General features: G+C 47.0%; 3 protein-coding genes and 2 pseudogenes across 3 annotated transcripts in view; 2 read left to right on the top strand and 3 right to left on the bottom strand.

The window, feature by feature from the left end:
* Window positions 1-1,840, bottom strand: part of LOC114799693 (tricarboxylate transport protein, mitochondrial-like) — a 12,940-nt gene extending 11,100 nt beyond the window's left edge. Inside the window, exon 1 of the mRNA XM_028996491.1 lies at window positions 1,808-1,840. Coding sequence (XP_028852324.1) covers window positions 1,808-1,840 — 33 coding nt within the window. The remainder of the gene's footprint in view (window positions 1-1,807) is intronic.
* A 1,744-nt stretch (window positions 1,841-3,584) lies between these two features.
* LOC114799864 (synaptosomal-associated protein 29-like) lies at window positions 3,585-6,163 on the bottom strand. Its single transcript, XM_028996769.1, is given in 6 exon segments — window positions 3,585-3,785; window positions 3,934-4,038; window positions 4,117-4,202; window positions 5,647-5,843; window positions 5,915-6,132; window positions 6,135-6,163. Coding segments are annotated over 6 exon segments (792 nt in total). The 5' UTR covers window position 6,163; the 3' UTR covers window positions 3,585-3,627.
* A 1,248-nt stretch (window positions 6,164-7,411) lies between these two features.
* Window positions 7,412-11,070, top strand: LOC114799692 (phosphatidylinositol 4-kinase alpha-like; annotated as a pseudogene).
* A 2-nt stretch (window positions 11,071-11,072) lies between these two features.
* The window catches only part of LOC114799691 (phosphatidylinositol 4-kinase alpha-like), a 29,941-nt pseudogene continuing 15,668 nt past the window's right edge, over window positions 11,073-25,345 (top strand).
* On the bottom strand, window positions 21,700-24,153 carry LOC114799122 (heparin cofactor 2-like). The gene is made up of 4 exons (XM_028995379.1): window positions 23,238-24,153; window positions 22,290-22,563; window positions 21,971-22,115; window positions 21,700-21,891 (listed from the first exon to the last, which is right to left on the bottom strand). Exons 1-4 carry the CDS (start codon window positions 24,151-24,153, stop codon window positions 21,700-21,702), a joined length of 1,527 nt encoding a protein of 508 aa, XP_028851212.1.

Here is a 25,345-nt window from a genome sequence, read left to right as displayed (position 1 = left end):
TCTACTTGTGTATCTGGCAGCGCAGCAGAACACATGGACGGGATTTAAAGAGGACTCCAATCCAGCCATATGGAAACACTCTTAACCGCACCAGCAACATGCACCCACAGGCTACAGTCCAGACAGGATTTATATAATGATGATGTGATCTAATAATTTTATTTAAAAATAAATGTAATTACTGTATAAGTCCAAACAGCTGTTTCTGTCTATTCCACGGTTAACACGCGCACACACACGCGCACACACACACACACCCATTACAATTTAATCATAGTTATAGTCACTTCAATCACTGTCTGATTCAATCTCTGTCTAAACATTATAGCTTTTTGTTATTTTAAATATATTCTTTATTCTAGGCTCTTCTAAATTTCCCACTTGTGGGACTAATAAAGGATCATCTGATCTTATCTTTATATCTTTTTTATTGAAATTAACAAGCATTTCGTTTCAGTTTACAGTTTCAATTCTAGGACTTTAGGGTAATGCCATTTTTATTAAATTGTATTTATTCATTTATTGTGCCTGTTTAAATGTATGTTAAAATAACATCTGAAATAGGTAATAATAATAACAGTCATCTCAATATTTAATACTTTTTGGAAGTTTCTCATGTTTAATGTTTGTTTTGGATTTATGTCTGGACAGAAATCTGGATTTCTTTACTCCAGCTCTCCGCTGTCATTTCACCGTGCTGATGGCTCTACGATAACGGCGCTTCGGTTTCTTAGACCAAATGAGCGCCTGCAGACGGCGCGCTTTGTAGCGACGCCTGCCAATTACCTCCGAACAGCAGTGATGAGGTCCGCTGTCCCCTCAGGTATGTTGACCCAAGCAGGTTATTATGAATGAAAGGGAGAAGCGGCCTTGTGCCCATAAACGTCCCCTCAACAGCTTCCCTGGAATTCTCAGCATTACACTGCGGCACAACATGTACGCTTATATTTACATATTCATTTTCGTATTTTTATTAACGCTCCAAGCCAGACTGCAGCATTTCTGTGGATACAGGTACACAACACACATACACACACTTACACACAAAGACAGCTTCTCGTCTGCTCTACAAAGTCAGCACAACTCTTTATTATCTCAGAGGCCAGCAGCACAGCGGTGTCAGTGCATGTGGGTGCAGGGGCAGGAAACCGCCATGTCTTTGGCCCGTTGCCTAATGGTTACTGACAGCAGTGGTTTCTGGGATTACGGCGGCTGAAAAGAGGGGCATTCCGCCCTTTGTCAGGGGTGGGCACTGTCTGCTCGAACCAAGACAGCTGTGATTTAAAAAAAAAAAGCCAGTTTGTCACGACTGCTGATTGATTGGCCGTCATGTTACCTGATGTCACCTGGCAACATATTAGATATTTAATACCTAATGGACAATCTATACTCCATCAAATATGCAACATCCAGATTTATTTCCACACATTTGAGGTTGGCACCTGCCGGTGAACCCACGTACTACCATCGTGTCCCTGAGCAAGACACTTAACCCTGAGTGTCTCCAGGGGGGGGACTGTCCCTTTAATTAATAATTGTAAGGCGCTCCGGATAAATGCTGTAAATTGACATTCCGAACGGATCAGGTAGCTGCCACAGATCGGGTACTCACAAAAACATCCTACACTTTCACAACTGCTAATAAGTCCCCAGTAAGTATGAGAGAACCTGATATAATCCGTTACACAAACTCATATTGATCGTTGGTCGTGTCGCGCAACTCCAATCGACTCCAAGAAAAGACATTTCTACGTTTGGAAGCCAAAGAGTTTGAAGGCTGTCACCGCGTCATCGAGTCTGTGCTCACTTTGAACGTTCTAATGCGACCTGCGAGCTCCATCTTGGGCAACTTGGCATCTCTAGTGCGCTAATGTTTGCCTGATTAACTGTGTTTTCTGCTATTTGCTGAAACATTCTGGATTATTCTGGTAATAACAACCACCATCATCATCAACATCAGTTGAAAACCAGACAGCCCTTCATCTCCCTGTTTCATCTGCTGCTTGACACGACTCTGTTGATGCTGTCGGGTGAAGTGCGTGTGAAGCGGGTTACGTAAGTGCCTGAGAATGGTGCGTTGGGGCGTTTATGCGGCACCGGCTTTGTGGGGAAGGAAGAAAGCGGAGAGCCGCGCTCGCCTGACGCCAGAGTCCCCGCGCCAGCTGTTCCGTAATGAGGGCTTTAGGTGCCGGGCAGCTGGCTGCAGAGCGGAGGAATGATAATGAATAGCAGCGCAGCACAGCGCAGCACAGCACGGCCCACAGAGGGTTCTGGCTTCTGTCACTCAGTGACGACTTTTATTTTACTTTCATTTTTACTCCAACTTTTGGTCAATTTTTACATCACTTTCATTATACAAACTCATTTCCATTATATTTAGTATATTAGTAACAAATAAGTGATAATAATTAAAGACTATTTATGAAATAATACTGTATGGAAACTTTAAATAAAAACTGAAGAATGTTTTAGCACCAGAGGATGGTGTGTATCATTTGCTGATGACAGCAAAGTGTCAAATTAAGTTTAATATTCTCATAGAAACAAACAGACGTAACCTTCAATCTGCGAACGCTTATAGGTTTTTACTTTAATATATAAAGTAGACATTAAAAGTTATGCCATTTACCAGACGCCCTTCCAACCAGTGGTGACAGGGACTGAATGGTAGTAAGTGGGGTTTGAACCTCTGGTTCATATGCGAGGGTCTATACCGCCAGGCTACTAGAACGCCTACCGACTCCAGTATCTGCTGAAAACGGTCCTTACTGGCACGAAATATCCAGCACCAAGCACGAGAACAGAAGCGACCACCTCCCAAACGGCCGAAAGCAAGTGTTTATTTTGACCTTCATTTAGAATAAACTGCAGGTCACATATTCACATTAATAAATGAAATAAAAGAAGAAAGAAAAACGTTTTAAAAAGTGGCCTCCATATACACTGCAGCACAAAGAAGGCTGCTGTTCCCCAAAAAGAAAATGCGCTCGACCACAAGGCACAAAACACGCCGGATTAACCGGCGTAAGGGCACATTCAGAGGGAGGGGCTTCACTGCTGAGGATTGTGGGAAAATGTACAATTAAAACATACAATGGAAATGATCTAAATTCAGACCAAACACACACTAATCATGTACTTTACTCAAAGATGCGCTCATTTATTAAAACCGAATAATTACAAATACACAAGCCACCAAATTACGACATTCAATTACTTCACAGTGGGGAGAAAGTATTTTACTTAATTCCCCCGCTCCATATACAATTTTCTGAATGATTTTGTTCCAGCTTTTACCCTTTAAATCAAAAAAAGGCATGACAGGCGGCCGGGGAGCAGCGTGTGGGGACGGCACTTTGTTCAGTGGCACCTCGGCGGATCGGGATTCGAACCGGCAACCTTCCGATTACGGGGCTCCTCACCTGGAATCTCTTCCATCGCCTCGTCCTAATTAAATAAGGGTCAGGAACGGGCGTCTCTAATAAAGTGGGTGAAATAAGCAGTTACCCCACACACGCCCTGTTAGCACTTCCACAGACCTTCAGCTACATGAGGAACTAATAAGACACTGGGGACAAAAAGAAGACTGTACATGTGTGGAGCCGACAAAGCAGCCGTTTCAAACGTTCACAGTTTCTTCAGCTGCTTGTTGGTGGAGCAGATCTTGCCGTCCATGCCGTCCACTTTGTTGAGCAGCGAGTCCAGAGTTACGTCCTGGTCGTCGATCTCCGACTGCAGGCCCAGGCCCAGGTTCTTCAGCCGACTCAGTCCCACGGCCATGTCATCTGCAGAGACACGTAGACGAACGTAACATCAGGTTCAGGCGCAACGTGGGATTTTTTTAACATCATTTCCAAAAAACTGTCTTCACCAGACTGAAGTCCCCCAGGTCTTTGCTGCCCAGGTTGTTGTGTAATGTGCAGGACATCTTACCAAGGTTATTGTCCAGTTGCTGGTGAGCGGCCTGTAGCTGCCGGTTCTTAGAATAACCATTCTGATTTGGAGCGGTACTTTCTACCGATGCCGAGGTTCCAAATCCTGCCAAGCGAACGCAGACGGGAACGATGACGAGTCGTGTTTTATACAGATTTTACTGCAGCGGTGCTGTAGGCTCACCAGACGTGTCCAGTTTCCTGAGGTTGGGGTGGCTGGCCTGGTACTTGTCCTCATGGTCTTTACTGTCTGCGAGAGCGTTCTGTAATCTGACAGAAGAAAACAGGTGAAAAGGGTGAAGATCAAGGTTTTAAATGCTGTATTACAGTTCCCTCTGGTGGACACGCAGTATTACAGCCTGATTTTAAAAACAGTGTTCCTGCGCCCTCTGGTGGACACGCAGAATTACAGCCAAATTTTAAAACACCGTGCAATTGCGCCCTCTGGTGGACAAGCAGTATTACAGCATGATTTTAAAAACAGTGTTCCTGCGCCCTCTGGTGGACACGCAGAATTACAGCCTGAATTTAAAAACCGTGTTCTTGCGCCCTCTGGTGGACACGCAGTATAACAGCCAAATTTTAAAACACCGTGTTATAGTGCCCTCTGGTGGACACGCAGTATAACAGCCAAATTTTAAAAAACACCGTGTTATGGTGTGCCCTCTGGTGGACACGCAGAATTAAAGCCTAAATTAAAAAAAAACGTGTTATTGCGCCCTCTGGTGGACATGCAGTATTACATGTCCACATTTTCTGGGGAAACGACCTTTTCTTACAAACAGAACCGTTATTATGAAACCTGGCAATTTCAAAATGTTTGTTCTTTGACTTCTCCTTCGTACGTTTAGAGATGACAGATTACAAAGCTAAGGCTTGAAAAAAGCTTAATTAGAAATATTCTTCAAAGTGCCATATTTCAAAAAAATTGTCCAATTAATTAAACCGTTACTAATCCACTGTTAACTGTTACGCATCTGGTTTCATTATGAATTTGTTATTTTATTTTAGTATTTCAACATAAAAATATATGGGTTTTATGGGTGGTAGTAGCCTAGTGGGTAACACACTCGCCTATGAACAAGAAGACCCAGGTTCAAATCCCACTTACTACCATTGTGTCCCTGAACAAGACACTTAACCCTGAGTGTCTCCAGTGGGGGACCGTCCCTGTAACTACTGATTGTAAGTCGCTCTGGATAAGGGCGTCTGGTAAATGCTGTAAATGTAAAATGTAAATATAATACAAGCCTTTTGTTGCCGGAATAGTATCAGTATTTACGTCGAAAAATTCTGTATGGAACCCCTGATCACATGATGCTATTATTACAGACACAAGGCTAGACTTCTAGACACTGTTTCTAGTTTTTAACACTTTTGGATATTCGGCATGGGTCAAGGTGCTGTGACCTTAACATAAGCCCCAGTGTTGCTTCTTTTTTTGACACAGCACACCATTCACACAATGAGATTTGTCCACATAACCCATCTCCCTTAGTGGCCATTGGGCAGCCATGAAAGGCGCCCGGGCAGCTTGTCGTTTTGGGATTTGAACCTGCAACACCTCAGTTACGAGTCCACTTCTAGACACCACCACTGGGATGTGTTTCTCCAGATCTGGCAACCCCAGTCACATTCCAGGCACCATAAGGGACAATAATGATGCTGACAAGGGCCCTATTTTATCAGGCCACAACACAAACCCTGGCTGTACCTGCTGTTGGCCTGGTAGTTTGTGGGCTGGTCGCGCTGTGGGGGTTTCGGGTCGGGTTTGGCCTTGAAGTAGTTGACCAGCCCCCCCCACACGCTCTTGATGCTGTTGATGTGTCTCTGGCTGGTCCTCAGGTCCTGCTCCATGTGGTCCACCATCCTGTCGGCGCGCTTCAGAGCCTCGCCTTGGCGCATCAGCTCCTGCGCACAGCGAGACGGCGTTAGTGTGATCGCAGGCGAGGCCGCGGAGCGTGTCGCGAAAAGAGCCCCACCTCGGCGGCCTCCGCCCCGACTTTCTCCGACTCGTAGATGAGCCCCAGCGAGCGGTGGCTGCTGTCCACGGCGGACTGCGCCGTGCGCATCACTTCCTGCTGCAGCCGCAGCTGCCGCCTCTCCGCGTCGGTCATGTGGCTCTCCGGGGGCTCGTCGTCGAAGTTGAACCCTCGCGACCCGGGACCCCTCGGCTCTTCCTCGTCGTCATCGTCGGCGCGGGGTTGTGCGATTTGGGGTATGCAGCCATCCTGTACAAACCCCGATGTCAGAATCAGAACCATCTCTGCAAACCCCACTTACTACCATCGTGTCCCTGAGCAAGACACTTAACCTGAGTGTCTCCAGGGGGGGACTGTCCCTGTAACTACTGATTGTAAGTCGATCTGGATAAATGCCATAAATGTAAAATGTAGATGAAGGAAACAGGACTCATATTAATAGTGGAGACCAGGAGCTTATTTAGACAGAAAAGATCTACAGAATTCACAGAGGAACTTTCCCAGAGCCGTCAAACGTCGCATTTATTAACACAATTCATAATTTCTGCACCATATGTCGCGTCGCCCCTGTTTTCCGATCGCGGAGCGACAACGGAGTCAGTGGATAATGTCACCGAACGGCGAAAACGAATCAAATAAAGTCGTAAAAGGCGACGCGGCGACCAACCTTGTGTAACACGGCGCCGCTCCGCGATCAGCTGACCTCTCTGCAGACTACTTCCGGTCTGGCCCGTGATGACGTCACACACGCCGCTGGTCGGAGTGCGTCGCACGTACAGCGCGCCTTAGATAAAACGATAAAAATAAGATAAAACGCATTAATGCATAAGATTTCTATGAGCCAAATTCTACGAAGCCGCACGACTTTTGCGGAAAAGGGAAGCGAATTCCACCTGTTGCGTTAAAGCGCACCTCGACATTATAAAACTCCTGAATACAGAGTTAAACGCTCCGTGGACCCGAATTGTCTGCACAATGTGGAAAATTCCCACGTGGACGTCGTCATCAACGTCTATTCAGTGAGCTGTTCCAAACTATTGCACTTTTGGCTATGTTATTTTGTTGCTATCTGTTATTATATACATACAGTAGATTGTAATACTTTATAAATATAAAATTCTGCATCATTTATGAATTTTTAATAGTTCTTGCTTTTAAATAAGACCCCACGCCCCCTGCTCTCATCTGACGTTACTGGTTTCCAGCTGCAGGCGCGGCGGCCGTGTGTTCCAATACGCCGCAGAGCACCTCCACTCGCCACGTGTCCTTCCGCGCCAGGCAACCACGCCGCCACTTTGAAGCGCGTTCCAATTTATCAAAAACCCTCCACTCTGATTCCTGCGTCGTGCCTCATTATCGTGGCTTGAAAATGGATCGGTTGTCACTTGTTCACTCAAGCTCGATAAAATTGCGTAGTTGGTTACTTCATGTCTATTCTCTGTTCCATATCGATGCATCGAAGCTTCGAAGAAACATTTTTATAGTGACTGAGGGAAAATGACGTCACCGAGTCCCTCTGCCAACCCGGTTGGTTATTGGGACGCAGCCACCCTTGAGAAGTGCGGTAGGGGACTAGAACGAGATTTGAAACGCGGCTCTCCGCGCCCCCTCCGCCCTCGGTTTTTATCAACCGCCGTCAAGTTTCTCTCCTGGACGGTGGCGGCGGGTAAACTTCGGCGACGGCGGGGGGACCGAGGGGCTTCTACTTCAGCACCGTCCTGTCGCTCGCCCGCTCCCTGGCCGCGCACGGAGCCGCGCCGGCGGAGAAGGTGAGTCCCGCCGCCGCCGCGGCCAGCCCGGTCGGACAGGTGTCGCCGCGGCCGCCTGAACTTCGGACTCCGTCTCCGCCTGTCGCCTTCACCGGGCGCCGCCGCCGCCGCTGCGCGTCCCTCTCGGACGGGAAGAGGCGGCCGGACGGGGCGTTAAAATGCGAACGCGGAGGGTCGTGGCGCGTCGTTATTCCGCTAAGAAGCAGAAATATTCACTTCTGTTCGTTCGTTCTTCATTCACCGGGAACGGCGATCCGAGATCCAAATGTTCTACACGTTACAGAATAGTTCCGAATAAAGCTCAGAAAAATCTGAAAAAAAGAGCCTCTAATTTGCCCAAATAGTGAGACGTTTTCACCGATTTTGGTGGAAATTCATGGACATCAAATATCAACCACAGTGAGGAGTTTAAAACGATGCAATATTTAAGTCGCTGTGTAGAGATGTTCTACAAGAAACTGGGTGTCCACAGATGGAGACCAACAGGAGGACACACAGCAAACAACCAAAAAAAATTGGCTATAAATTATATCTGTAAATGAACGTTTAGATGGATGTTTTACTGACTTCTGGATCCTTCTTCTATTGAGGGTCAGGGGTCAGGGGGTCAGGGTCAAGCTGTTTATGTAACGTGACTGGACGTGCACATGGATTTTGTCAGTATAGATATGTCCCCGTGAAATATCTTGATTGCATTCCATCGGCAGTGGCCCGGAACGCTGGTTCCGTAACACGGTTCATGCGGAAATCGTGACGAGTTTTTTGTGTGCAACACTGCAATAGAACTTATTGATAAGGATCATATAACGTCCAATCTAAACTTGACACCTTCCTACAGACTGTATATACACGTATTTATAGGTTCAAATTAAGCCACTAAAGCAGCTAATTAAAATAAATATATTTGTGTTTAAAATATACAGTACAGGCCAAAAGTCTGGACAGCTTCTCTTTCAACGTGTTTTCTTTATTTTCATGACCATTTATGTTGGTAGATTCTCACTGAAGGCATCAAAACTATGAATGAACACATGTGGAGTTATGTACTTAACAAAAAGTGGAGACCTGACTCCACAGTCACCGGACCTGAACCCAATCCAGATGGTTTGGGGTGAGCTGGACCCAACAAGTGCTAAACACCTCTTGGGAACTCCTTCAAGACTGTTGGAGAAGCATTTCAGGTGACGACCTCTTGATGCTCATCGAGAGAATGCCAAGAGTGTGTAAAGCAGTAATCAGAGCAAAGAAACTAGAATATAAAACATGTTTTCACTTATTTCACCTTTTTGTTAAGTACAGAACTCCACATGTGTTCATTCATAGTCTTGATGCCTTCAGTGAGAATCTACCAGTAATTTAATGCGTACCTGTATTTTATCATTTACATTCATTTACAGCATTTATCAGACGCCCTTATCCAGAGCGACTTACAATCAGTAGTTACAGGGACAGTCTCCCTGGAGCAACTCAGGGTTAAGTGTCTTGCTCAGGGACACAATGGTAGTAAGTGGGATTCGAACCCGGGTCTTCTGGTTCATAGGCGAGTGTGTTACCCGCTAGGCTACTACCACCCTGCTTGATATGCTTTTTAACGTATGAATGTTTTGAATTGTGGTCTGGATTTATTTTGCATATCTTGTGCGGTTTGAATGTATTTTTATGTAAATGCCATCGTTTATCACGTTTCTGAATGAGCTCTGGTGTGTGGACGTAGGTACAGAAGCTGCTCTGCATGTGTCCATCCGACTCCCGAGCGTCTTCACCCTGGACATCCGCCGCAGGGACGCCGTCATCGCGCTGTCCATCTTCCTGGTGGAGTCGGACCTACAGGGTTTGTGTGTGTGTTTGTGTGTTGAAGGGTCTTATCGCTACTGGTCTGAATGGTTTTAGAGATCAGCTGACGTGCTTTAGACGGAGATTAGACGCGATTGGTGTGTAAACCGCACCGGATTTCCCGTCTCGACTCAAAGTTCGCCCGTCCCGTGGCGTGTACGCGTTCCGCTGAGAACAGTGCCAGTTATTTACAGCATTTACCAGACGCCCTTATCCAGAGCGACTTACAATCAGTAGTTACAGGGACAGTCCCCCTGGAGACACTCGGGTTTAACTGTCCTGCTCAGGGACACGATGGTAGTGAGTGGGGTTCGAACCTGGGTCTTCGAGACGAGTGTGGTACCGGCAGGCCGCTGCCACCCTTCCAGCAGTGGAATATGAAAACGTGGACAATTTTACCGAACCGGCTGTAAGCGTTGAAGATGAATTCTGGCGTCTGCATTTTCAGCGTCGGCTGATATTACACGTGCGGCTGAGCAGCGATTTATATTTATAAAAAAAAAAAATGTTATTTAATTTTTTTCTTTCTATACCCCCCCCCTTACTTGTGTGATGTGTGAAAAGGAGAAAATTGCCGAATGCTTCTCAGCCGCTGTAATCATGCCATGGTGCACAAGACTTGTAATCCGGCATCCGGAATTTTTCTTTAATTATTTTAGTTTATTTGTATTATTGAAGCGTTAAATATTACTGGGTGGCAGGGTGGTAGTAGCCTAGTGGGTAAGACACTCGCCTACGAACCAGAAGACCCAGGTTCAAACCCCACTTACTACCATCGTGTCCCTGAGCAGGACACTTAACCCTGAGTGTCTCCAGGGGGGGACTGTCCCTGTAACTATTGATTGTAAAATGATCTGGATAAGGGCGTCCGGTAAATGCTGTAAATTAGATTAATTCAACTTTTTTGTCATTACACATGTACAAGTACAGGGCAACGAAATGCAGTTTAGGTCTAACCAGAAGTGCAATAAGCAGCAAGTGCAGGATGAAGGTAAGATAATTTATGGGTATATATAAGGTGATATGTGCAGGAAGAGACTGAATAATATTACAGATGGACGTACAGTAGTACGTAATAATATGCAATGGCTATTTATATTTACAGTGGATATGTACAATGTAGTGCAATGATTATGTGCAAAAATGTGGAAGAACACACGTACAATTAATAAAATGAAATGTAAATGTACTGAATATTCGGACTACAAGCGCTTCATTTGGGGGCTTTAATGGACGATGGCGCCGGTGGCAGGGCAGTGGCGCTGCAGTGTGACGTGTCACTTGTTTGTCCCTTCAGCACAAAGACCTGATCGTCGGCTACTTGCTGGACCTGCTGAGAGGCTGCCCCACGCGCACTGGGCGGAGGAGGCGTCGGCCAGGAGGGAAGGGGCAGAGTGAGTAAAACGGAGATTTCACGGACGAAGGCGAGATGCTCAGCGATTTTTAAAAAAACGCCCCGTTCACGCCCCGCCTCCGCCACGCTCTCACGCAGACGCGCTGCCGGCGGCGGAGAACTTCAGCTTCTGCCTGGTGACGGTGCTTTTTGACGTCGCCGGAGAGACCCCGAGTCCAACTCTCAGGTAGAGACCCCGACCTTTCAGTTTCTCGTTTTCCTGAAGTGAAAATGAAGTGATTGTCACATGTGATACACAGCAGCACAGCACATGGTGCACCCAGTGGAATTTGTCCTGTGCATTTAACCCATCATCCTTGGTGAGTAGTGGGCAGCCATGACAGGCGCCCGGGGAGCAGTGTGTGGGGACGGTGCTTTGCTCAGTGGCACCTTGGCGGCTCGGGAATCGAACCGGAAACCTGATTACGAGGCCGTTTCCTTAAACCGCTAGGCCACAACTGCTCCTGTGTGTGTGTGTGTGTGTTCACATCTTTCTGCTGTGTGTGTGTGTGTAGATCATGGGCACCGTTATGGATGTGATGCAGCGTCTGCTTGAGATGTGTCAGACACCGGAAAACCACGATAAAGGTAAACACACGCACACACACACACACACACACACACACCAGGGCTCCTAAAAACCCCAAAAAGTCCTGGAGTTTGAAAAGAGAATTTTCGGCGAAATCAGACCGGCACGTGAACGCACGATGAACGTTTTTCTACGTTTACAACTACAACGTTTAAAACCAGCGCAGGTCTGTAGTATGTTTGCTGGCTTTTTTTATCCAAATTCGTACAAAAATGTAAATTTAAAAGACTTCGAGTAATTGAAAAAGTCACAGAAATTCTTTTGTCCGCACTCACCGCTCTCTTTCCCTCGGGACCAGCGTACCTGTGCAGGTACGCGGTGCCCAGCCTGCTGGGCGTGACCCGCGCCTTCGGTCGCTACGGAAACGCCGGCGAGCCGCTGCTGCCCAAGCTGTTCCCCCGGGGGGCGCCGCAGGCGCCGCGCGTCCCCGCGGAGAGAGAGGGGGTCCGGCGCCGCTCGTTCAACGACTTCCGCTCCATCATGCCCAGCTCGCTCCTCACGGCGTGTCAGAGCGACACGCTGCGGCGAAAGGGCGCGAATGCCGCCGCCGCATCTCAGGTACGGCCCGCCGTTCCTCCCCGGCGACGTGCGACGTGCTTTTTTTACGTCGGAACGGTGTTGCTTGAACGCCCGATGTCTGCCCGCAGGCCAGTCCGGATAAAGGAAGCTCCTCCCCCTGCTCCCCCACCCGCCGGGACTGCAGTACTTCGAAGGTAAAACTCTCCCGGTCACGTCCAGGTACCTAGAGAGGTGCGATAGGCTTCTGTACCCGAAAAGCCGCGACATCATGACCCTCCTCGCGGTCGCCGTCATGGATTATTTCATGTTCCCGTGAGGTTTATTTCCCTGGTCAGTCAGTTCTGATGCCTGTTAAACGTGTTCAGTGTTATTCCCTCCACCTGCAGATTTATAATACGGCATTTACCAGACGCCCTTATCCAGAGCGACTTACAGTCAGTAGTTACAGGGACAGTCTCCCCCTGGAGACACTCGGGGTTAAGTGTCTTGCTCAGGGACACGATGGTAGTAAGTGGGGTTTGAACCGGAGTCTTACCCGCTAGGCTACTACCACCCATACGTTTAGGGAACGGTCTGGCTTTTTCGTTTTATAAATGAAGTCGCTTCCTGCACCACATTCTACCGCCCGACACTGCGGCAGGGGCCTGTTAAACCAGCTCCTGCAGCAACTGGGGGGGCGCGTCCTGCTGCCGCGAACAACTAGAACAACAGGAGCGGCGTGTGGAGCCGAGAGAGCCGGGACCGAGCGTTACAAAAAGCTGTGTGTGTGTGTGTGTGTGTGGTGTTGATTCAGTTCATATAAGAGCCTCTTGTCTCAGCTCGTAGAGAAGAGACAGAAAAAGAAAATCTATAGACGGAGGACCACATCACACTTGATCGTCCTCAGCTGTGTGTGTGTGTGGTGTGTGTGTGTGTGTGATATCTGCAGTGTGTATAGCCTCCGTGTCTGGCTTCTGAATGAATCTCTCCCGTCCTGCTTCTATTCTATAATGCAGTCACCACGTCTCTGTTGTCCGTTATATGGAATCTAGCAGTTGGCTGCAAGTTGTTGGCAGGATTGGATATGTATCACAGCAGCGCAGCACACGGTGCACACAGTGAAATTTGTCCTCTGTATTTAACCAATCACCCTGGGTGAGCAGTGGGCGGCCATGACAGGCGCCCGGGAGCAGTGTGTGGGACGGTGCTTTGCTCAGTGGCACCTCGGCGGCTCGGGATTCGAACCGGCAACCTTCTGGCAACCGGCAACCTTCTGACGGGGCAGTGGTGGCCTAGCGGTTAAGGAAGCGGCCCCGTAATCAGAAGGTTGCCGGTTCGAATCCCGATCCACAAAGGTGCCACTGAGCAAAGCACCGTCCCCCCACACTGCTCCCCGGGCGCCGGTCATGGCTGCCCACTGCTCACTCAGGGTGATGGGATAAATGCAGAGGACAAATTTCACTGTGTGCACCGTGTGCTGTGCTGCTGTGTATCGCATGTGACAATCACGTCACTTTATCACTTTATTACTTTATTTATTGATTACTGGCCCGCTTCCTTAACCGTTAGGACACTACTGCCCCCAGTCCAAGTTGGGGGTCCTGGTGAACCAGAACTGATCACTTCATCAATGGTAACATGGAAGCACGTTGTAATTTGCTCTGGATGAGGGCGTCTGCCAGATGGCACAAATGTAAATGTACGTCCTGGGTTGGAGGCAGCAGCACACGAAACAAAAATGGGAAGAAATTCTAAACGAGTTCCATGCAACATTTGTTGTAAGACTGATGCTGGATTTTATTGTTAAGAAGCGTGTGTTAGTGGTAACTGCGTGGTAGGCCAGAACAGTATAAAGAATCCGATGCCTGCAGACACCGTTTTAGAGAGGCTTGTTACAGAACTGATGGATCTAACGGTGCTTTTTTTTGGCAGGAAGTTAAATAATCTGAATCCGTACGAACAATATACAAACCATTTTCTGTGTTTCTGGCCGCTCAGGTTCATACCTGGCCGACAGCAGCGTTGCAGACCCCGACCACTACTTCAGCACGGTCAGCTCCAGCTTCGCCGTGTCACCCCTCTTCCCCGGGGCCGGTGGGCTGGAGGTCTCCGCCCCTCTGGATCTGCTCCAGCAGCTGCTGCAGATGGTAGTCACACTCACACACACACACACACACACACTGTGTACGTTTATAAACACAGTGTATGTAGGCTTATATATGCGCACACACACACTGTGTACGTTTATAAACACCGAGTATGTAGGGTTATATATACACACACACACACACACACACACTGTGTACGTTTATAAACACCGAGTATGTAGGATTATATACACACACACACAAACACACACACTGTGTACGTTTATAAACACCGAGTCTGTAGGGTTATACACACACACACACACACACACTGTGTACATTTATAAACACTGTGTATGTAGTGTTGGTCTAAGTTAGAAGCTGGTACCATGGAAACATTTCAACAGTTTTCTGATTCTCTTCTTAATGTGAAAGAAATAATAAAGAAATAACTTCAGTGAAATTAAACATTGCTTTGTTTTGTTGCTATGGGTTTCAGGGATGGACCATTTTGTATCTGAGTGTGATCATTAAGATATATATATATGTGTGTGTTGTGTGTGTGTGTGTATATATTTAATTCATCACTGATTGTGACTCATGAATATGCATGAAATATCCTTTTTGAATGTTTTTAGGTAAAACGATTTGTCTCTGACTCGTTTCTGAAGACCCTGGACAGGACCATGATGGAGGTCACAGAGGTACGTTGTCTCGGTGGGGAGAGCCTCAAAATCAAAGGAAGGAAAAGGACAAACCGTTTGCGTATCCTGATTGGTCACAGCCAATCAGATTACTGAATGACTTCAGGGAACTTTTGTCACTCTCACTTCCGGTGCGACCGTAAAGTGACAAACTCGCCGCTTACCGTTGCAAACATTAAACTGCTTCGCTTTAGTCGGGTGAGTGCACTTCGAGAATCGGCTAAAAAGGAACGCTGGGGGTGAGAACGTTGTGGAAATGTACCATTAACCGAAAATGTCAGTGCTCTCCTCGCCCCCGACGGCTTAATCACACTCCGGAGTCGCGTCTCCCGCCCGCGAATCCGTGTTCCGCGCGGGCCGTCCGGTAATTCCCACAGTGCGCTGTAAATAACCCCCTCTGTAATTATGGCTCATTAACGCGTCACGCCGCTGTCCTCGAGCGGCACTGTCATCGAGTGGGCCGCCTGTGTGGGAGGAAGCAGGGCATGTTTTGTCCCAGGGGTGGAACAGCACTCATAGTCAAGCTAGAGCGGTAATCAGCCTAAAAAAAACGTAACCTGGCCTGAGACCGACAGAATCCCACCCAACCCGACAAGTACAGTTTTTTACATCTTTACATTTACAGTATTTACCAGACGCCCTTATCCAGAGCAACTTGCAGTCAGTAGTTACAGCGACGTCCCCCCCTGGAGACACTCAGGGTTAAGTGTCTTGCCTCAGGGACACGATGGTAGTAAGTGGGGTTTGAACCTGGGTCTTACATTTACTTACAGCATTTATCAGGACGCCCCTTATCCAGAGCAACTTGCAGTCAGTAGTTACAGGGACAGTCCCCCCCTGGAGCAACGTTAGGGCTAGTGTCTTGCTCAGGGACACAATGGTAGTAAGCGGGACTTGAACCTGGGTCTTCTGGTTCATAGGCGAGTGTGTTACCCACTAGGCTATACTGCCCTAAAGACTAAACTGTGAAAGGAAATGAGCAGGTTTAGAACGTCATCGCCAGAGGCTAGTCTCCGTTTCACCTCTTCACATCCATTTTGCATCTCGCTCTCTCTAGTTAAAACGTATCACCTGACGATGGTGGCCAAGAATGGCACATGAAATGATCATTTCATTAGAAAAATGTACAAATTAACAAGAAGAAAAAAAAAAAACTAAACACTTTTACTGAAACAAGCAGTGAATCATACGGAAAGGATAGGTCGTATAGACCAATACTTCACCATGTAGGAGCTCGACCCAAACTGACCCCATCCAGGGATTTACCGCTCGAGTTCAGGCCTGTACGCCCTCAGCCATCGATTCAATGCATCACTGTACTTTATGGCGTTCTCATTGCAGGCCAGCCCTGGACTGGATTTGGTTCTAGTCCACCTTCAGCGACCCGCTCTTCGTCAGCATGTTCAAGATGCTCAGAGACACGCTCTACTGCATGAAAGGTTGAGGGTCAGAAAATCTTGGATTTTCATCGATTCGGATGACAAGACCGGAAGTCATGGTAGTTACGTAAAGCCGAAGCAGGGCACTGGTTTTAGAAAAGGCCTTGCTAGTGCGCCAGTGGTCAGGTATTCTTCTGCTCTTTCAGTATTGCCTCAGAAAAAGGGACATGGAAGAACACCAGATTTGGAAGTTCTGGGCAAAGTTTAAAGTAATAATATTTGTATGTTGTAGGGTTTTCTTCAGGGAAACAAAGAGATGGCGATGTAGAGGCAAAATACGTGTTTTACATGTTGCCCGTTTTGCAGGAGCAAGTCCACATAGCCTCAGTGCTTTAGTTGTTTTATCCCCGTAAAGCACGTCTATAAAGCGCATGCATGAGAGGCATGAATTTGCCTGTTTTTACGTTTTTCCTCCTCAGACCTGCAGAGCTCGTTTGTGAAGGAGGTCCACGACTTTGTTCTGGAGCAGTTCAGCAGCAGCCAGTCGGAGATGCAGAGGGTGCTGCACGTGTCGGACCGGTTGCCAGGGGAACCGAGCCCTCTGAAGCTGCGTTGCCAGGCCAACGCCGCTTGTGTGGACCTCATGGTGTGGGCCGTGAAGGATGAGCAGGGTGGGCATCGTGTCGCTAGCGCGGCGCCGCAGATCTCCTGTGGTGCACCAGTACCAAAATAGCTCCAGTCTCAGGGATTACTTTTATTTCTTTATTTCTGTTATGTAAGAGTTTAAATAGTATAGAGGATCACTGGAGATGGATGCAACTCTGTTTATCTCCATTTGGCATCATTTCTGGAGCTGTGTTTTTCAGACACCAGAAAATAATTGTCTCTCTCTCTCCCGCCTTCTCCCCCTTCGTTCCCCCCGGCCCACCTCAGGAGCTGAGAACTTGTGCAGTAAGCTGTCTGAGAAGCTCCAGTCGAAAAACGTCCCAGCAAAGTGATCATCGCACACATGCCCCTGCTCATCTGCTGTCTCCAGGTACGAGGCGGGGGCTCCGGGTTGATCCGTTACGGTGAACCGGCGAACCGGTGATGGACGTCTGTCTGTGTGCGTGCGTAGAGTCTCGGGGCGCCTGTTGCGAGCGTTCCCTGTCATCGCCCACTCCGCCACCACGTCGCTCAGGGATTTCCTGGTCGTCCCGTCGCCAGTGCTGGTGAAACTCTACAAATACCACAGTTCAATATGGCACCGGTAATTATCGTCACGGCAACAGAACAAACTCAGTCGTACATATTTGCGCCACAACCTGCCGTATACTCTGTTTATACACAGCAGGCGGGGAAATCAAGATAAGTGTAACCAATGAACATTCTCAGTCCACCTTAAACGTCCTGTCCAAAGGGAAAGACCAGCCGTCCATGTATGAGCAACTCAGAGACGTCTCTATTGACAACATTTGCAGGTAACAGATAAAAAAAAAAAAGAGATCTTATGTACACTGTACAATGTACACAAGTTGTTAAGTAGATTGTATCTACAGATCAGGCCCTAGAGCACCAAATGAAGGATTTCAATAGTGGCTCTTTAAAGCAGTGAAGTCGTTCTGGATGAGGGCGTCTGTCAAATGCTGTATATAATACTTTACTTTTCCTGGCAGACGCTTTTATCCAAAGCGACTTGCAAGGTGAAGACACCAGCAATTCTCATTCGGTTTCTATAGATTTTGAGTTACAAAACTAAGAGCCCTGATGAACTTGTCAGGAATAGAACATGCAGGGGAATTGTTAAGTGCTACATGAAAAAAAAAAAAACATTTTTTGAGTGTGTGTGTGTGCATGTGTTAGTGTTAGATAAGATAAGATGAGATAAGATCAACCTTTATTAGTCCCACAAGTGTGAAGTTACATTTGTCACGGCAGAAGGTGGATAAAAAAACGGGTAATAGCAGCAAAAAAATAAATACGTATATGTATATATCTACAAATGTACGATTGAAATCTACAACAAGACCCATTTGAAATACTTTTAAACAAGTGGTTTTCAAATAATACAAATAAATAACAGCAAATGATGCTACTATACAGCAGGATATTTGGCAGCCACTCAAACAAGAAATGTTGTGGACCGTCCAATTTCACGCTGCTTCGATGTTGTCTTCCTGCAAGGTGTCCTAAAGCCGGGTCTGACGATGGACCCTGTGATTGTAGAAGCTTTCCTTGCCAGCTCTCCAACAGGCCTCTACATCTCCAGGAGAATGACAAGTATGCGCTGGTCCTTTATCTTATCTAACGTGCTTCCTTGTACCCAACGCCGTGTTCTGTTTATCTTTAACCATCCGTTCGTGTCCACGCTGCAGATACGCCCCACCTCATCCCGGAACACACCATCCGAGCGCTGGCCACATTGCCGTGGCCATGCGCGAGTCCAGAAGGTAATGGAGACCATCCTGCAGATTCTGCAGCAGAAGTTCTGCAGCCCCGCCGTCCCAGCTGGACGTCCTCATAGTGGACCAACTGGGCTGCATGGTCATCACTGGAAATGGAGCGCCAGCCAGCGCTGTGCCAAACGCTGGAATGTGAGCCAAGGCGGGCGCTCACAAGCATGTTAATCCGCGTCTGCTTTTGTTGTTGCTTCAGCCAATACATCTACCAGGAGGTGTGGAACCTGTTTCAGCAGATCAGTGTGAAGGCCAGCTCTGTGGTTTACTCGGCAACCAAAGACTACAAGGACCATGGCTACAGGTACGACACATGCGCCAGTTTTCCAGTTGTTGACTAAAAACTGCCCTCTATTGGACGTATAGAAGTATGTGAAACGTGAATGTCCATATTTTCGTACGTAAAAGGGAGCGTAAACGGGCCTTTAAACCGATCTTAGCTTCAAGTGTCATGATTGATGCCACTACCATTAGGAAACCTGATGGTAGCTCATCAGCACAATCACTTGAATATGTTTGTTTTGTCCATTCCATGAAGATATAACCGGCTGGTTTTGAAGTTACAGGTGATTATAGATTAATTGGAACTATTTATGAACATTGTACATTGTTAAATTACTCTGGATTGTATATTTTACGAGCTAATTGAGTGAAAACTGTCCCTACTTCTACATTACACTTGCAGTTTTAAAGCTCTTTAAGGATTTATGGAGATGGCAGGTTTCAGAAGACAGGGACATGTTTCGGAAGACAGTTTGTGGCCTGTCCCTGGTGGAAACAGGCCAGAGGTGACGGTTGTGACCCATCATGCTGCGACGCGTGTCCCCTACAGCATTTTTATGTCATGCTGGAGAAACGTCTACAGTCAGTCAGTCTGGAAGGGCAGCACGGCTTCTAGTGACGCATTAAATATAGACAGCTGTCAAAATCCACTGAAAAGCTTTCTTTTTTTTTCGGTTTGCAGACCGGGGTTGTGTTCAGAGATACCAGAGACTGGTATTGTGTGTGTGTGTGTGTGTGCAGGCACTGTTCCCTGGCTGTGATAAATGCACTGGCCAATATTGCGGCCAACCTGCAGGGGGAGCCGTTAGAGGACGAGCTGCTGGTCAACCTGCTGGAGCTGTTCGTGCAACTCGGCCTGGAGGGCAAAAGGGCCAGTGAGAGGGCCAGCGACAAGGGCCCTGCACTCAAGGTCTGTGTGTGTGCGTCTGTGTGTGTTTGCATAAAATGAATCCAATCATCTGACCATTAAGACTTTTCTTTCTTTCAAAATGGACTTTACAGTATAGATTATAGCACTTGTAGCATGGTTTGTGTTTGTGAATTTTGTTAACCTTGCGGATCGGCTCTTTCTGCCCATAGGCTTCCAGTAGCGCTGGTAACCTCGGAGTCCTGATCCCAGTCATTGCTGTGGTAAGATCCCACACATGAACCAATTTAAATGGCAAATGTAGTTCCATTTTATATTTTTGATGCCAATGCAAGTGCCAGCTAGCAGCATGGCATTTATAAATCATAAAGTAAAGAGACATTATTTGCTGTGTGAAATGAAAGGGTTTCTGTGACGAGGACTTGTTGCAGTTTATTGCAACAACTCTGCCCCCTACTGACCTGAATCGCAAATGTGTAATGTAATTTCCTGTATAAACCATTATACCATTATATGGGGAGGGTCAGTAGCCAGGGATCAGTTGAAAGATCAGCAGAAAAAGCAATATAAGTCAGGAGCAGGAGCTCTTTTTTTTTTTTTTTTCAAGTATTTTGTTTGTAACCATTTCCAGCAAAATTAGATTAAGTTTCCACTTGTGTTTTTTGCCTCAATTTGGCCCAGTGCTCATGAACAGATGTTAGCCTTGCCCTGGATGTGACCCCATCTACTCCATCTCTTAACTCACTTTGAAGCACTTCACTTTACGCTGAATGATCACACCTTGTTTTTAACAGCCTTGTTTAATTAAAGTTAAAAGTTAATTACCGATCATTATGCATAATGAGTTTCATGCATAATGAGTTTTGTTAAAAACCTATTAAATCTCGTTTCTGTTTAATTAGATTTTACCTTTCATGGCAAATATTGACTCCGTTTGCATAACAAGATTGAATTTTGCTGTGATCTCAGTTGTGTTAGATTGTTACGTTCTTGAGGTTTGACGTGCAGAAAATGTGTTTTCTAAAGAAAGATTTACCAGAAGATTTTAATAATTGTCAGCAAAGCCCTTTATGCATCCTGTGTAATGGCAGACTGCTGTAATGGCATCGCAATTTCATACACAGACAGACCATTAGCCATGAAATTGAATTCATCAGACCTAGCGTCCTATTTTAATTTGTGCTACATGCAGAACCTTTATTTCTTTCAGCTACACTAAAAGCAGCACACCAGTTTTGTAAATGTGGTAGTCAGTAGGGGCATTGAAATGAATCTCATAATCGATGCATCGCGATGCAGACGTTGACGATTCTGCATCGATGCAGTGCAGAACATAATCGATTATATCACAATGACGTTGATTGGTCTAAAAATGAATGCACCCTGAATGCCATTTTTCTGCTGCGTTCGATTGGCCTGCCGTTTGCTTGGCTGTCTTGGTAGAAACTGACGCTAAGAAAATGTTGCATGCAGCGTTTATTTGACAGGACCCGATCGTGCAGTCGACTGAACACTGATTCTGAATGTCGGCGTTCAGTCCGCACTCAGCTGACGCCACAAACGGCGGAAAATGCCTGCTTCAGACATCCGTGGGATCTCACTGACGTATTTACAAACATAACGTGAAGTAATCTATAGAAACCGATGGGATTCATTGATAATTGAGGCATCGATAATCGCAATTGAATCGAATTGTGAGACCGGTAAAGCTTCGGACCTCTAGTAGTCAGTCTGGTCCTTGTCAAAGTCTGCAGCCTGTAGCTGATGTAAGAACATCCCACAACTGCTCTGGACGGATGGAACATTAACAAATGACAAACAACTCTGACCCACTTTCACAAGATTTGGGTAATTTATGTGGAACGGAACATTTGCATGTGCCTCAGTGCATTAGTAACGGGTACGGGAAGGTCTGAACGTGCATACATATACGTCGTGTAGTACGCGATTAGTTTTCTAAAGGGTTGGCCACGCGGCCCATGAAGACGAGGCAGTCGGTGCGGTGCTCGTAGATGAGGAAGAGGAAGGGACGGTCCACCACGAAGCGGGCCTGGGTGGACAGGGGCATGAAGCCCACCTGGGTCAGGGCGGCCGCCTCGGTTCCCTCCTCGTTGACGGTGATGGTGCTCTGGTGCTGGAACTGAGGGAGGGACGAGAAGATGGCGAAGTGAGGCAGGGAACTACCTAATCAGTAGCTCTTGAGAGAAGCGCGGAGATACCCAGTTAATGCCGATCTTCTCCGAGGTCATTGGACTGAAGTCGCCCGTCTCTTCAAACAGCCCAGTTAGACCCATCCCCTCCAGATGAGGAATCAGGTCATAGTTCTGCTGCAGCTTGAAACGCGGGAACACCACCTCACGTGTTCTGTGGGAGAGAACGTCAGATGCACTAGCTGGTTGGCTGTTTAGAAGTTCTGACCATGAGTCTATGTATTTGCCCTCATGTTATGAAATGATTGTGTTTGAGGGGCGGCCTGTGACTCTTTGCCATCTTATGAGAAGGCCGTTAGATGAGGTTTGGTGTTCACCATGGTTTCACCTGTTGGTCATGTTCTTGAGCCACTTGTTGATGACGGTGGGGGAGATCTCCTGCTCGAGCGTCCGCATGCCGGAGAGCTTTTGCGGCAGGGCAATCAGCATGCTGATGTTTCCGTTGTACGGCAGCTGCAGGACGTCGCAGTGCAGCTCGTTGTCGGCCGCCGCCATGTAGCTGCCCTTGTTCTGCATCATGGGCACCCGCACCTGCTGCTTCTCGCTCACGCGGAAGTTCCGGTAGTGGGTCAGCTCCTTCGGGAACTTCTGCTCCCATGTACCTGGAGGACGGATATTACAGTATTTACATTCACAGCATTTGGCAGACGCCCTAAACTAGAGTGACTGAAAATGTCTATCGGCTACAGGATGCCAGTGGAGGGAAAGTAGCAATGGAGTGGTGTGGGAGACGAGATTGGACAAGTATCTGAGTAGCCTGTGTTTGTAAAAATGGACATAGACACAAGCGAGAGAGACCTGATGTCAAGCTGAAATCTTGGTGGACTTGTGTACATCCGATGGTGGAAAAGAGAAGAAGAGTTGGGTGTCATCTGCGAAGATATGACCCCACCAAGAGTTTTTGTTTTTGTTTTAAGGGGCAACAGCTGAGGACCAAGTACTGAGGCCTGAGGGACACCAGTGGAGAGATTGAGAGGAGCAAATGTGGTCCCCGTCCATGTCACCTGTTAAGATTTGTTCATCCAAATAAGAAGTTATCCACTGCCTTGCTACTAATTCAAAAGCTCCTCCACATGGTCATGTGGTTGACTGTCCAATGCTGCTGAAGGACCCATAAATCTCTGTAGAGTGAGCAGTTTTGAAACCAGACTGATTTGGGTCCTCAAGATTGTTTTGGGTAAGGTGGTGAGAAACCTGCATTTTAGGATTTTGGCTGAACCATAAGATCAGATGCTTGATTTGTAGAAATGTGTTTTAAATGAAGGTGTGACCTTACCTTTGAAATAGAGGTAGTTGAGAAGCATCAGCACCATGTTTGGGTCCACGCTTTTCAGCGGATCCTTGATCAGACCCTTGGTCAACTTCTGGATCTGCTGGTTGGCCTTGGTAAGGAAACTTGGGTCGCTGAAGTCGACGGATTGGGGTTTGGCAAAGTAGTACGCCTTTGCGTTGGCACTGAAGCCTTCAGACACGGGCACGTTTCTCCTGACGTACAGGTCGTTGACAGCGCGAAGCGTGTAGCCGAAGTTTCGGCGGAAGAGGCGATGCGTGAGCTTCCGGAAGAGCTTGTGCACCGTGTCGTTGCCGTACTGGCTGCTAGCGTCAATGAACTGCGCGAAGCCCAGCGTCCGGTAGAGCTGCTCGTGCGTCGATGGTCCAACACCCAAAGCCATCATGCCCATGGCGATGGAGACACTAGCTGGGGCCAGGAGGATGTTGTCTGTCTGGTTAACGTGGTTACGGAGACTGCGGTACAGAGCGAACCCGAACCTGGCGTTGACCACGTTCAGGCGCTGTAGGCGTGTCCGACTGTGGAACAAGCGCAGCAGACGTTCTCGACGCAGCTTTTGGTCCGATGGCTCCAGGTAGAGCTCCAGGTTCGGGGAAGCAGTCGGGATGTCGTCAATCTGGTCACCTTCGTTGTAGTCATCCTCACCCATGGCCAGGATCTTGTCGAAATCAATGTAGTCCTCATACTCCACTCCCTCCACAGGGAGGTCGCTGGTCACTGTGTTCTCGCGGTGAAAGTCCAGCGGGATGGACTCCATGTCGACCTCCTTAGCCTTGCCTGGTGATGCGCCACGGGGGTCTGTAGCACCTTCTGAGATCTTGAAGTGGGATCCAAGGTCTTTGATTCCAGCATGACCTGGCCTGACCAGTAGGAAACAGGCTGCCAGAATGAGGTGCCACATCCTGGAGAAGAGCATGGATGAATTAGAGATGTTTTTTGTTAACTTCATTCTGTTCTCTCCATTTCAATTTTCAGTATTATATATATTTTCAGTACACTTTCAGTAATATGAGCAAATTATTATATGATCTGCTGAGTCCAATCTTACTAAACCAAGCTGAACAGCCCCTCTTCATCCTTTTTTTCCATCATTAAAGCTTTATTGTAATAATAACAACAATAATAATAATAGTTTATTATTGTTAATATTTTACTATATGGTTTCAATTGTACTGTAAGGAACTATGATCCCTTAAAGCAAAATTTACAAAATCATTAGTAAGTAAGGCTATCTCTCCATTTTTAAGTAATGAGCATGTGAGGTTTTTTTGGTTATACCGTACCTGAGTCTGTCCTGTCTCGGTTGGGAGGGAATGAGTCCTGTTTGTTTGTGAGCACTGCTACCGACTGGACTTTGGTGTAGTCTTCCCTGATCAAACACTGGCCTGATCAAACAGCCCTCCTCTCTAGATGAACTCTTACACATGTTCAGATGGTCCCAGACTTTTATTTTGTTAAATGTCTGCTGCTGTCTTTAATTTACCTACACATTGGTTATTGAGCCCCTCTGTGCAAAAATTAATTTAAAAAAAATTAAATAAAATCACATTTGCAGTGATTTTTTTTTTTTTTTTTTTTTTGGTCTCTACAGCTGACACGTCGACTGTCGCCCATAAAAGAGGCAAAACCACGACTTCAGAAGCTCTTCAGAGATTTTTGGCTCTACTCTGTAGTCATGGGCTTTGCGGTGGAAGGATCTGGTAAATTTTTAGAATGTGTGATTTGAGTCAAATTCCAGTAAAACTCCATAAAGCCAATTATTTGATGTCTTTTGTGTGTGTGTGATTTTAATAATGTTCTTATATTGTTCTGTGTGTGTGTGTCAGGGCTGTGGCCTGAGGAATGGTATGAAGGGGTCTGTCAGATTGCCACTAAGTCCCCTCTGCTGACGTTCCCAAGCGGAGAGCCACTGCGTTCTGAGCTGCAGTACAACTCCGCGCTGAAGAATGACACGGTCACACCGGTGATTCAGTCTCTGTAGATTTTGTGTCTCTCTTACATAGTTCTAGTTCTCAAGTGGTGCAAGATGACCGGTGTGATTTGAATAACTGTCAAAGCTCATGTGTTCGTTGACTCCTTCCATGTTCCTTGGT

This window comes from Denticeps clupeoides, chromosome 11 (genome assembly GCF_900700375.1).
Source record: "Denticeps clupeoides chromosome 11, fDenClu1.1, whole genome shotgun sequence".
Classification (NCBI taxonomy): Eukaryota; Metazoa; Chordata; class Actinopteri; order Clupeiformes; family Denticipitidae; genus Denticeps; species Denticeps clupeoides.
Note: the sequence above shows the minus strand (reverse complement) of the source record. Positions and strands in the feature narration are given on the sequence as shown.